This window comes from Mytilus californianus, unplaced genomic scaffold (genome assembly GCF_021869535.1).
Source record: "Mytilus californianus isolate M0D057914Y unplaced genomic scaffold, xbMytCali1.0.p SCAF_7, whole genome shotgun sequence".
Lineage (NCBI taxonomy): Eukaryota > Metazoa > Mollusca > Bivalvia > Mytilida > Mytilidae > Mytilus > Mytilus californianus.
The window spans coordinates 68,718,864-68,733,475 of record NW_026262723.1 but is presented as its reverse complement, the minus strand read 5'-3'; the positions used below and the strand labels follow the sequence as shown (position 1 = coordinate 68,733,475).

At 32.5% G+C, this 14,612-nt stretch overlaps 1 protein-coding gene across 1 annotated transcript in view; it reads right to left on the bottom strand.

The window, feature by feature from the left end:
• Positions 1–176: 176 nt before the first annotated feature.
• Positions 177–14,612, bottom strand: part of LOC127709954 (nucleosome-remodeling factor subunit BPTF-like) — a 32,214-nt gene continuing 17,778 nt past the window's right edge. Inside the window, exons 15-23 of the mRNA XM_052215656.1 lie at positions 12,666–13,315; positions 10,886–11,063; positions 9,897–10,134; positions 8,491–8,716; positions 7,222–7,463; positions 6,501–6,674; positions 5,075–5,270; positions 4,650–4,734; positions 177–1,729 (exon numbers count right to left, since the gene is read on the bottom strand). Coding sequence (XP_052071616.1) covers positions 1,530–1,729; positions 4,650–4,734; positions 5,075–5,270; positions 6,501–6,674; positions 7,222–7,463; positions 8,491–8,716; positions 9,897–10,134; positions 10,886–11,063; positions 12,666–13,315 — 2,189 coding nt within the window. The 3' untranslated portion in view covers positions 177–1,529. The remainder of the gene's footprint in view (positions 1,730–4,649; positions 4,735–5,074; positions 5,271–6,500; positions 6,675–7,221; positions 7,464–8,490; positions 8,717–9,896; positions 10,135–10,885; positions 11,064–12,665; positions 13,316–14,612) is intronic.

Genomic DNA, 14,612 nt, shown 5'->3' with positions numbered 1-14,612 from the left:
AAGATATTGCTATCTTGCTTCTCAAAGAACTTGTAATTATGGAAGCTCATTTATGTAAATGATCTATGTTTTCAAACAAAAGACCTGATAAAGACACAAATCTTACTAATATATATGCAGGTCACCAGGGTCATATGCATAAATTTACTTTAAAAATTCTATGCACATGGCAAGCATGTAACAACCTTTTCAAAGTTAAATCATGTAGCCAAAAACAAAGGGTTGAGGGGAATAAAGATTTTTGTTTGGGCTTCAAGGGGATATTCTGTGAATAAAAGGTAAATATTCATAGAGAAAAAGGAATAAGGAAAGTCATTTATGGTTTATCTGCTTAACAAAGCCTGAATGGCATGGATATTTCACAATTTTGAATCAGAAATTTGCCAGCCTAAATCTCAGCCAGTGATTTCCATGTTTTCTATATGGAATGAGCTGACATCCTTCTATCACAGCAATAAAAAAAAAATAGGCTGTCAGACGTCAGAGAAACCTCAACTACACAAGCTAATACAATGCATGATAGTTCTCTACTATAGCTGCCCTTTAACCCTGCTGCTTTCTTTGACCTTTTTAATTACACATTATTCAATTTCCCTTCATTACTGCGAGACTTTTCTCCATTTTGCTCATAAATAAATTTTACTTAAATATACCGGTAACTGTTTTTAACTCCAAAAATCTGCTGCTTAAGTTCCCAGTGAAAAATGTCTTTTAAGGAATAGATCCAATACATACATGGAAAACAGAACATCCAAGAATGCAGATGACACCAACACCTATCTGCATGTAAACTGAATGTGTAGTAAGCAAGATAATGATACTTGCTAACTCTTCAATTAGACTACATAATTCCACTCTTGGCATTTTTACAGAATTATCAAACAACATCTGTTCTACAGATATGTTGTTTGTCTCTAGGTATACATGTATCATCCATCTCAACCCATTCTCATTATAAAGGAATCTCCATTTTTGTTCTATTAAAACTTTCAGCATAATACTTTTAAAAGTCCCCACCTTTGAAAGAAAATCTCAGAACGTTTCTTCTACTTTTACTTTTAGTCTTACTTTTGTCAAGATTTTTCATGAAATAATTCTGTTTTTTTTTGCTTATACCACCATACTACATTCAGTTGACTTCTCAGTTTGAATAATTATAAAAGCAACCATTTACAGTGAAAATACTTCAACTCAGGGTTTTACAAATATATTTGTACTTTTCTGTTTAAAATACTTATATGTTTCTTAATTTTGTGGTTTAAATGTGACACAGAACAAATCAATCAAAGGTCATGTATCTCATTGGTTATTCTAATCGGAGGTTTTTGTTGAAAAAAAGCAGCAAATAACAAACAAAAAAGAAGACAAAAATCACCTGACAATTTACTGACCGGAAGTAAATACCATTCACGGTATTTCAACTGATATGTATTACAGAGTACCGATTCTAATAATAACTACCGCAGAATCTCAATATGACAGCGCTTGATTTCTTTGTACAGCCTATGAACATTAATGAAGAAAATATACTATTTACTACCCAATCGACCCTTTAAGGCTTTAATTCTTTGTCCAAAGAAAGTATCTAAGACTTCAGCACATTGATAAAATGGTGTATCAGGTGTATTGTATAATCGACAATTGTCAAATATCTTTGTAATATCCTTAATGAATTCTATCAATTTCACATAATGCCGGTTCTGTATTCTCCTTTCAACTGTTGTTAAATCTGAAGAAAAAGAAATGAAAAATTGATACATGTATGATGCATTACACATATTCATATATAGTGTAACATAATCAATCAAAGCCTTAAAGGCTGTAAAAGCAATTGCTGCCATGTTAATGTTTTGGGGACTTTTTCATCCACATATATATAAGAATTAAACCTGACAGGAGTGTTGTCTAGTGAGAAGTAAGAAGGTTTAAACTTTATATCAATAAAAGACTTTAGCAGAAAGTCATTTTTGATATGTTTTATATTTCACAAGGAGACAACACGTTTACCAGGCTTAAGTTGGGGTCAAATTTACATGTGCTGAAACATATAACTCAAAAAGAAATTATCCCCTGGTAGTGTTTGTAAATGGGCAACAATTTCCTTTATTTATTTAGTTTTAACAATAACCATAATTAATTTAAATTTAACCATTCAATTAAAACATTTCAACTTTCCAGACGCAAATGTTGAAAAACGGGAAAGAAATAAAATATCTTACAAGACATAAACATGTAAAAAATAAATATATATTTCAGCTTACTAAAAATATTTTCATAATGTTACTTTGTCTTCATTTCTTAAAACTAAGTCCCAAACATTATTGCTCAGTTGATATGTGTCATCCTCATGCGGTACGAGATAACTATAATTCTCATGCAATCCCGAAAAGGGGGGTCATTGTAAGCGTACTTTCATTCCGCCGTGTATTTATTCCGGGTAACTGTTTTTCACTAGAGAATATTGGATGTAAATAGTGTGAAAGTGTCGATCTTGATATTGTTGTTTTGTTTATATTAGACCAGTTTATTGTTTACATAAATAAATGGGTTAAAATTAAAATAATTTTCAAGGAACCAGTTTAATTAATCTGAGTCAATCTAGTAAATAATATTGATGATGACGAGGAGGATATTTTTATAACTCAAAATACTTTATCAATGATCAGAACATTGAACTTGATATAAACCAAATTTAAAGAGCAGATTTGTTCTTACATAAAGTTTCAATTATAGAAGCATCCTTTAATATTGACAAAGAAGATATGATTTTATATCCAAATCGACCGAAGAGCAAATACACAGAAAAACTTCGGCAATCCAATAAATATAAATATTACAATTAGTGACAATTTAAAAGCATATGATTTTATAGATTTGCATAGAAAAATTATTTAAATCTTATTCGTTAATAAGCATTATTGTGTTATCGTATGTTCAAAAAGAGTACTAATCACTTCATCAATGTATGGATCTAAAGCACTAGTGTAATTAATCCGGGTATAAAATAACTAGTGCAATCATTCAGGTACAAAATCACTAGTGTAATCATTCCTGGTTCAAAAACACTAGTGTGAACATTCCTTGGATGAAAACTCTCCACTTTTTATATAAATCAGCTATGCAAGTTTCAAATACACTAAAAACTATTAAGCCACATTTTATATATATATTTCCCCTTCAAAAAAACCTTTATAGAACCTTATAATGACTGGTGGATGTTTTACACTAGACCCGGATAGAAAAACCTAGTGAATTTTTGTTGGTGGATAAAAATCACTGGGGATTTTCTTCCTCCGGATAAAGTACACTGGCGGAATCAAACCACTGTTACATAATCACAGACAAACATGACATTAAATCGTCATTATACGAACAAGAACAAACAGCTCTTCGTTGCTTTGATATTTATCGTTTTCAGGAAACATTGCGAAAAATGATCTTCAATATTATGAAAACGTGAAATAAAATTGCAAACACGGTGGACCATCAAGTGTCAACACACGTAGTAGACTCGTCCACTGGAAAGACGAGGATAATGGTTTCATCATTTGTCATGCATACCCAGTTTTGATTATGATATCCAAAAGGACGTACTTTTTTTCAATCTATGAAACTAGAATAATCCAAATTGTAAATATCTCTTCATCTGGACTTGGCATCTATCACGTTTTGACGGGAACAATTTCATTAGTAAGGTGATCGATAAATCTTATGGAGTTATGACAAAAAAGGAAAACGAACTTGTTATGTGTTTTTAACAAGGGTTTCGTTCCGCTAAATTATTTGCGCAAACAAATCAACAAAATAGGTCAGTTAAGTTTGTCTATTTTTAGATTACAGGTTATCATTTGACACTACGTATAACCTGTGTAGTGATTTTGATTTTACGATAAATTTATGAATGAACGATAAATTTATGAATGAACGATAATTTTATGAATGAACAAGAGCACCTGGCCTCTTTCTTAGAGAAACACCAATTAAACATATAAAACTGTATTTAATAAGAGATAATTCAGTAAAATTTTCAATACTAAATCAACAACTGAAATGATTCGATATTTTGTTGAAACATCGTACCAAAGGAGAACGGAATCGCAGGTATAAAAATGCACTTTTTTTCACTCGGACTTCTATTTTTTTTTTATAGTCAAACGGTTGTCCCCCTAAATACAAAAATACATCTACAAGAACATATGCTGAAACCTCTTTAATCCACTAATGTTTTTCAAAAGTTTCAAGCTATGTATTGCATTAGAAAACATACATAGGTGTTTAAGAATGACAGACCAGGAGCCTGTTTAACAAAATACTATGGCTTGATCTGGGCGGAGTCTCTGATTTGCATCACAAAGATGGCCATATGCGATGGCATAAATGCAATGGCTTTAAAAATAGGCTCTGTTTTACTTAGGGTTAGGTTTGGGGATGTTCTATGTTAAGGTTAGGTCTACTGTTAATAGTTAGTTATGGGTTAGGGTAAGATCTATATGGGTTGGGACCACTAAAGTAAAAGAAGGCCAAAAAATATAACATAAAATATAATTGCTTACATCCACTTCATTTGAACTTTGGTGGATAGTTGTCTCATTGGCAATCATGTCTACTTATTTGTATATTGACATCAGTTTAGCATTTAGGCAACTTACCCATAGGATCTTTTATCACTGTATAGTAATCAGGTACTTCATTGGGATCAACAGGTTCCAGGAAAGGCCATGCCATCTTGTGTGACTGAAAATAAATTGTACAGTATTCTTTATAGTACAACATAAATAATTTTTTTGATTACAATGATGTCAATAATAAATTTGTACTTTAGCAAGTAATAGATATAAAGTATATATAGTATTTGTAATATTATTCCTTGCATCTAAGGTTCGAGCTTTACAAATTGTATATTTAAAAATACAAAACTTGATAATCTGCTTTTTTCAAACAAATTGATAATTAGATTTTGTGATTTCTCTCAACCTTAAAAAAAAATATCTCCCTTTTTACATACATACTTCTCATTAAATGGCTATCATACATTGCATTTGTATCTGTATTTGTTACAAAATGCATTATGTACCTGTAAACTTTTGACTAATCTCTTGAGCTGCTCATAATCACTATCTGTGAGTATTTTACTGGATAAAGGATCTTCTTTGTCTTGCTGTTTACACTTAGGACATAGATAAACATCCAAACTGCTGGCTTCTTTCTCAGATATCCCAACACATTTACCATGGAACCAGTCTTGACATCTATCACATCCAATGTAGAACCTGAAAAATAAATCCATTGTTTGTAATTTACGTTCTCAATAAGCTGATGTCCTATATAAGATATTGTTACAATAAAGAGTGTTTTGGGATTGTGTATCATGAATTAATAGACCATATCCTTTCTTTCCATTTCAATTTTAAATAGAAATTTTGAAATATGATTTTGCATAGTATTAAGCAATGGAATAAATTTAGGAAATATTGTCAAATTGGAGTTATCTACCTTTGTCAATAGTTGTAGGTAGAATAGATAGTCATGCACTATTACTGCAGCTTATGTAAATTTTAATAAAATAGTTTGCTTTTGTTCATGAATGGTTATACACATATAGATCAATTTGTAACTTAAATACCTTAGTATATATTATTAATAAATTGCTTGATATGGGCATGGATAGACTCTAAAGAATGATCACCTAACAGCATTATGTTAGGTAAGGTGAAAATAAGGACTAGCCAGTTAAGTAGATTATTTCCAACGGCATTCTTTGCGGATAGAAGGGTACAAAACAGCCAGTGGATCATCTTCACCATATTCATGTGCTTACAATCCTAGACCCACACATTGAGCTGAATATAAAATGTACTAGCAGACGAGTTGATAGTTTTAAGGAAAATATGTCGCGTATCTTGGGACACAGACAAGTGGATAGTTTTAAGGAAAATATGTTGCGTATCTTCGGACACTTTAACTCCTAACTAAGCAGTCTTTTCTAATGCGTTTTTTGTTTAGCAGAAAAACAGCAAAGTCTTTGATTGACCACACAATGGCATGCATTCCAGGTTAGTATAGAACCAGAAGACTATGCCGGCAGATACACTTTTATTATTATCATTTTAGAAATTATTATGGACCCTGAATAAAAGATGTGATAAATGTATTTAAACCAGATTCTATATGTTCTATAGTAGTATTTTCGTCATCAAAACAGATGAACTTTTTTTTATATGTTTTATCATAACAACAATTACTGTGGATTCATTATCATTTGTGGGATATCAATTTTCATGGATTTTGTTGGAATAGATAAACCATGAATTTAATGTCCCAGGAAGTACAAATTCTCTATAGGTTTGTTTAAAGACTTTGGCTAATGCACGAACTCAAATTATCCACGAAAATACAATTTTTCCTCAATCCATGAAAATAAATGAATCCACAGAAGTGATATTTTCTGAAACAGATGGAATTATAATTTCCTTGATTACAATTTTCTGATAAAAACTAACTGTGATTCGTCATATGGTGTTTTACATAAACAATACAGTTCTTCTGTCGTATTCTCTTGTTGACGTTTACAATCAGGACAGGTATACGAGTCAACGGTCTTGGCCTTTCCTTCAGATATACCTACACAACCACCATGGAACCAGTTTGAACACAGGTCACATCCAATATAAAACCTGAAATAAAGTTTGTTTGTTCATTAACCATAGCTAATAAAGAGTTCAAGGTTCACCTACAAAGTAGTAAACATACATTTCACTAAGAACACACTCAAATAATTCAGATGTAATGGATTTCTTAATTAGCAACCAACAACCTTCTTTTTGGGGGGAAAAATGTTTCCAACATTGTTACTGTGTAATCATTATTATTCATGGAATACCATTTTTTGTGGACTTCGTAGGTTGTATAGGTGGTTCCACAAATTTAAATGTTCAAAGAAGTTCAAAACTTTTATAAGCTTATATGCAGACTTTGGCAAAACCACAAAATCAGATATCAATGAAAATTGGTATGCAAAAACAAATTCAGAAATTATTGAGAGGTTTTAATTTTGAAATATCACAATAATAACTCACATTCTAAAATCGGTCACATGTATTTGTATGCAGCTTTTCCTGTAATCACAATAATTATTCTCACATTTTGGTCTGTCATGTCAAAAATGTAATAATAGGCAGGCGATAATTCCTGAATTTACAGTAATTAACTTAGGAAACTTACTTGGTGTCATCATAGGGTGTTCTACACACACAGTATAACTTCTCTTTGGGATTTAATGCTCTACCTCCTCCAGTAGATATCACCTTCTGTTTCTTACGTTTAGAGGGAGGAGGCTGTAATGGGGGTACATCTTGGATAGGAGTCTGGATTGTCTGCTGAGGTATACCATGGGATACTTTCAGCTGCTTAGTTGGAATCTGCTGTTGAACTGGCCTCTTCTTCAATTCTGCAGCAACTTCAAGCTATAATATTATGATTACTATATGAATTGGTTGTAAAACCTGGATGTCTTGTCTGCAAAAGGCATATTGGAAAAGCTACAAAATCAACCTAAATACATAATTTACCATAGGGACCTGAACCTTGTTTTACAATATTTAAAATAAAGTAGTTATTTTATAGCCTTTTATAGCTCAATAGGTATGCAGTATCGGTTTTGTTGATCTAAAGGTGCTTACATCGTCGGCATTTGGTCTTTGGTGGAAAGTTGTCTCATTTGCAATCATACCACATCTCCTTATTTTAAATAATTGGTCGAACTCAATACTGACATACCAAAATGAAGATCTAAAGTAAAGAACTAAATGTTTTACAAATGTTTGTATCATACAAGAGGAGGATTGACGCTGTGACTAATCATTAATGTATCATACAGGTGTGTTTGTAAGTAACCTTAAAAGTTGAAGATGAAGAACAACAATAAAAGCTCTGTTTCTTTGCTTTTTGTGTGTATTTTTGCTGTGCATGTACTGATTTTGTGTCATGGATGGATACCCCATATCCTTTGTTTTTCTATTAAAGTTCAACTTAACTAAATTACACAAGCATAAAGTGTAACTGATCAGTGCTGTACAAATATTATGTGAAATATAATCAAATATATTGTCAATGGTTTCTATTCCCACTAAAAACAAAAATATGTGTCCATAGGACACAATGCCTCAATAGAACTATCACATTTCATATTCCGCGAACAGAAAATCTGGGTCAAACACTTCATTCTGAATATATTTTGAAAACTTCACATCATAATAGACATGTGTACTAAGTTTCAAGATAGTGTAACTACATGTTCATCCTAAAATACATGAAGCTCATACCAATACTTTAACCTGAGGCCAAACTGAGACAAATGGAAAGACCAAATGACAGACAGACACACAGACTGGAAAACATAATGCCCCTACTATTGCAGGCAGTGCATAGAAATATAGATGAGACCTGGAAAAAAATATCTATAAAGAATTATGCTTCTCTTCATTTGCCTACCTGGATATCTTGTTGTAGATTTTTCTCCATCAAAGCTCTCTTTTTAAGGATGTCCTTCTTCACAATTTCTTTATGTTTAAACAATGCTTGCTGTAATTTAGCTGCTAACAACTTTTTATGTTTTTCGTCCTCTAATTCTTGTTTCTTCACCTTACGCATGGCTTCCTTTTCCTTTCTTTCAATCTTATCAACAATGGATCTTATTACTTGATTACACACCATCTTTCTATAAACATCAATGTACAAAATGTATAACTTAGAATAGAAGGAATATTGGGTGTATGAGAAAACAATATAATTAATACTGTGGAAGCAGTTATTTTTGTGGGAAGCAATTTAGATTAAGGAAAAAATGGAGAATGTGTCTATTGGACACGGATGATGCCCCGCTTGCATGTAATGTTATAAAGGGACATAACTCAAGAAAGACAAAAGTAATGCAAACAAAATTAAACTTGGTCTGTGTTTTGTGGTAATAAGCATTGTGTGTAAGTTTCATAACATTTGGTTGAGGCAAACTAAAGTTAGAGAACAGAAATTTTGGGACATACAGACATACGGACGGCTGGATGAAGGTACAGACCGACAAGGGTAACACTTAATGCCCCCTCCGCTTGGGTGTTGGCATAAAAATTGTATTTTCTTGGAAACTTGAATTTTTTGTAGACATTTACCCACAAAATCCATAAATAATGATGAATCCACAGCACTGTAAATTGACAATATACATATATATATATATCAAAGGAACTATTTTTGCTTAATGGCAAACAATAAGAAGGGAATTTACATGAATTCTTTTTTTGAAAATTTTTCATGAAATTTTTGACAAACAATTTTGATATCACACTTTTGATATCCACTTTCAAAATATGCAAGGAAAAAGTTACCTTCATGACTTACTTTTCAAGATACTTTCAGTTTGATTTTTGCATATTTGAGGTACCTTTTTCATTTGAACATCATGTTTATGAGAAAATTTCATGACCAATCATTAGCAATGTTTTTTTTTATTAAATTGTTAATCTGACATTATATAAGCTGAATCTACAGTTTAAAAGGAAAACTAATTCAATCTAAAGATGCATGCTTTAACAGTTTATATAAACAAGAATGTGTCCATAGTACACAGATGCCCCACTCCCACTATCATTTTCTATGTTCAGTGGACTGTGAAATTGGTGTCAAATCTCTAATTTGGCATTAAATTTAGAAAGATCATATCATAGGGAACATGTGTACCAAGTTTCAAGTTGATTGGACGTCAACTTCATCAAAAACTACCTTGACCAAAAACTTTAACCTGAAGCGGGACAGACGGACAAATGGACGGACGAATGGACACACAGACTGAAAAACATAATGCCCCTAGGTGGTGCATAAAAACAGTAAAAACAGTTTTATACCTCATTTGATCTTCTCTAGATTCTTTAGAAACTTCTGCTGTTTTCCCAAACTTAGGTTTGTATTCTTCCACAGAACTATCAAATGAAGACATTGAATCCTCGTCCATATCATCATCCATTGGTTGAGAAATAGTTGTAATTGTTGGGGTGGGTGGCTTGGTTACCATTGAACGTTGCATAGCAAGTAGTTTAGCTTGAATTTCAGGAGTCTGGTTCTGCATAAGAGCTTGTCTCACAACTGAAAAATATTTTTTTCATGTACTAATTTTCACTCTTTAATTTATAGATAATGTGTTTTTTTTATGTTGAACATCCTAAATTTGAATAAGTACATTAGAATCTTAGTGCATTATTTTTTCTTCTTCTATTGAATTATTATATTTGTAAGTAACAGAAGCAGTTTTAACATGGTCTAAGAGTAAACCAATGAAAGAAATTCTAATAAGAATGATTTATTTGTAAATACAGTATAACTTTGAAATTCAACTTACCTTTACTGACAATTTTAACTCCAAAATTATTCAGAAATAAAGAATAAAAATTTCTGAAAACATGTAACTTTAACTTTATACTATGTGTGGTACACTTGAGTGCAACTCTTTGAAGTTGATTTATTTAGTGAAGACGAATTATTTAAATGTCAAAATGCTGAAAAATTTCACTTGCATAAATCTGGATTAAAATTTTGTTTGAGCGGTTTTATTTTACACATTTTCATATTTTCGGCATCTGTACTATTATAAACATGATTATTTTGAGACAGAGTCTGATTTTTAAGAATGAACTTCTTAGTTGATTTAGATAATTTAAATAACTAGATAGTATATATCATGGTTTAAATTAATGAACTGGTGATTATGCAAATTATCTGGGACAAATTAATCAAATTCTTGTTTAATCTTATAGTAACAGTGATTTTATCTAATATGTCATTACAATTTATATATAGACATTACTTAACACATCTGTAAATTAAACAATAACTATACCTTGTTGAACAACTTGTGGAGTAACAGCATATTTAGTATTACCAGCAGCTGACACGGGTAATGCTGGTCTAGGTTGTTGTGTCAACAGTGATGTCACATTTTGTTGGGCGGTCTGTACTACCTGTTGTGGTTGAACTTGCTGTAGGACTTGTTGCTGCCTAATCTGGAGCTGTCTAGCCTATAATTTCCAAATTCAAAGTAATCAAATCTGTGTATAGGTGTACACATGTATTTGTGACAATACTTTCTTAGCATCCATCTGATTCAACATTGTGGATATATATAGATAATCTGGTTTTCTGCACATTGATATCTTAAATATCAACCACAAGCCAAAAAGCTTCACATTGTGTCAAATGGCTGATATTTTACTATATCTATAAGAAGAAAACCCGATAATCTGTTTATCTTGCGTTTTCGGGTCTTTTATCCCACATCTTTAGACATTTTATGCTTGACAGCCACGTTACAAAAATAACAAGAGACGGACAATATTCAAAGACATCAATGAAGGGTATAGGTGAACTATTGAAGACAGAGAGTTGACCTTTATATGTCATGTTTTTTGTTGGTGTAATTGGACTGCTGTCTCATTGCCATATATGGCATATAACCCACATCTATTTCTTTTATATTATACAGACACTGTATATGGCTGCATATGACTTCAATTATTTTTAAGATGTATGCAGAATTTTTACATGACAAAGAATATATAAAAAAAAATTTGTAAGGGTTCCGCGGAACCCAGTGTCTCGCCTACTTTTTCTGTTAATCGCAGGCTCAACAAAAATGAGGAAGTAAATCAATAAAAATATTCCTCTTGATAATATCTTTTGATTGTAAGAAGCTTCTGTCCAAGTTTGGTAAAAATCCAGGATAGTTTATGAATCTAATAAATGTTTAAAAACTTTAACTGCAGACTGAATGTAATGTTAACTGGAAGAAAACAAAATTTCCTTCTAGATACTAGCATTTGATAATAAACAAGCTTCTGTCCAAGTTTGGTACAAATCCAAAATAGTATAAGAAAGTTATTAAAATTTTTAAAACTTTAACCGCAGAGTGAATGTGTTGTTTCCTGGCAGAAAATCTAAGTCCATTTAAAAGTAAAATACGGAAAAAATGGATTAATTTTTTTACAAAATTTCCTTCTAGATACTAGCTTTTGTTCATAAACAAGCTTCTGTCCAAGTTTGGTACAAATCCAAAATAGTATAAGAAAGTTATTAAAATTTTAAAAACTTTAACCACAGAGTGAATGTGTTGTTTCCTGGCAGAAAATCTAAGTCCATTTAAAAGTAAAATACGGAAAAAATGGATTTTTTTTTTTTACAAAATTTACTTCTGGATACTATCTTATGATCATAAACAAGCTTCTGTCCAAGTTTGGTAGAAACCCAGGATAGTTTAAGAAAGTTATTAAAATTTTAAAAACTTTAACCACAGAGTGAATGTAATATTTCCCGGCAGAAAAACTAAGTCCATTTATAAGTAAAATACGGAAAAAATTGAATTTTATTTTTACAAAATTAACTTCTAGATACTATCTAATGATCATAAACAAGCTTCTGTCCAAGTTTGGTAGAAATCCAGGATAGTTTAAGAAAGTTATTAAAATTTCAAAAACTTTAACCACAGAGTGAATATTTGTGGACGCCGCCGACGACAACGACGACGACACCGACGGAATGTAGGATCGCTATGTCTCGCTTTTTCGACTAAAGTCGAAGGCTCGACAAAAAAAGCTAAACACTACTATTTTGTTGCTATGTTTTACCTGAAGTAATGCTGCTGCTGTGTTGGCATTTATAACAGTTCCTGGTGCTGGAGATACTTTTACAGGTGTGCTTTGTGGTGTTGTCATGATCACTTGTCTGATGGCTGATGAGGCTGCATTTGTCAAAGATGTAGCACTAGCTACAGAAAGAGCAGTACTTCCACCAGACTGAGAAATGATTACTGGAGTACCACCTATCTTTGCTATGCTAGCTGAAGCTGTGGCAGGCCTAGCTACAGTTATAGTCTTCATTGGAGAACCAGTCAGGCCAATCTGACCGGGTGCTGCTGCCTGAGATACCACTGTTATTTGGCCAGGTTGTCTGATCTGAGTTGCAGCTGTAGCTACTGTCATGGGTTTAGCTAGAACCACACCAGCTGATCCTGAGACATTAGACTGTAGTTGGCTAGAGGGTATAAGGACTCTAGACGGTGATGTGAGGGTTGCTTGGTTTGATGTGATGACAAGTTGTGGAGTTGATCCTGCTGTAGGTAGTGCTGATGATTGAGAATTGACTAGTATAGAAGTTGGTTTCTGCACAGCTATCTGTGGAGTGGATGATACTTGAGTGGTTGCCTGTGTGGTTTGCTGGTTCTGTGGCATTGTGAGTAATTGCAATCTTCCATCTGGTAACCTGATGATTTGCTGCCCTGTAATAAACATACATACACGTACAACTCTGGTGCTCATTTAGTTCAAAATAGTATTGAAACAAAAATTTCATATTCAAGCATGAGTGGCAACACTATTCTTGGAAAGGATGAGATGTTTGAATAAGTTAGGACAAGGGCTGTAATTATTTGAAAAAGTTGGGTCAATCAAAATGAAATGCAAACTGCATGTGTATGTCAACACTATACACTAATACACCAAAACTCAGTGCCATGTCTACAGGCATTACACAAAAAGTCTGGACCAGTACAATTTTCATAAAATTCAAGTCCAAGGACCATAACTACATGAAACTTTGGTCAACCAGAATGAAATGCAAATTCCAACTGTAAATTACAATTAACTAAACACTAACGTAAATTAAAACAAGAGTGCACACGCTGAAATGTCTCGCCTTCTTTACTAATCATTGATATTATGTTGATAGTCCTAAATATAAAGCTTTATTACAACTGCCACATAAACTTAACATTAACCAAGTAAACTAAACATTGACCAATGAACCATGAAAATGAGGTCAAGGTCAGATAAACCATGCAAGGCAGGCATGTACAGCTAACAAATCTTCCATACAACAAATATAGTTGACCTATTGCTTATAGTTTAAGAAAAACAGACCAAAACACAAAAACTAAACACTGAGCAATGAACCTTGAAAATGAGGTCAAGGTCAAATAAAACCTGCGTGACTGACATATAGATCATAAAATATTTCCATACACCAAATATAGTTGAACTATTGCATATATAGTATTAGAAAAAAAGACCAAAACTCAAAACCTTAACTTTGACCACTGAACCATGAAAATGAGGTCAAGGTCAGATGACACCTGCCAGCTAGACATGTACACCTTACAATCATTCCATACACCAAATATAGTAGACCTATTGCATACAGTATAACAAAAACAGACCAAAACACAAAAACTTAACTATAACCACTGAACCATGAAAATGAGGTCAAGGTCAGATGACACCTGCCAGTTGGACATGTACACCTTACAATCATTCCATACACCAAATATAGTAGACCTATTGCATACAGTATAACAAAAACAGACCAAAACACAAAAACTTAACTATAACCACTGAACCATGAAAATGAGGTCAAGGTCAGATGACACCTGCCAGCTAGACATGTACACCTTACAATCATTCCATACACCAAATATAGTAGACCTATTGCATACAGTATAACAAAAACAGACCAAAACACAAAAACTTAACTATAACCACTGAACCATGAAAATGAGGTCAAGGTCAGATGACACCTGC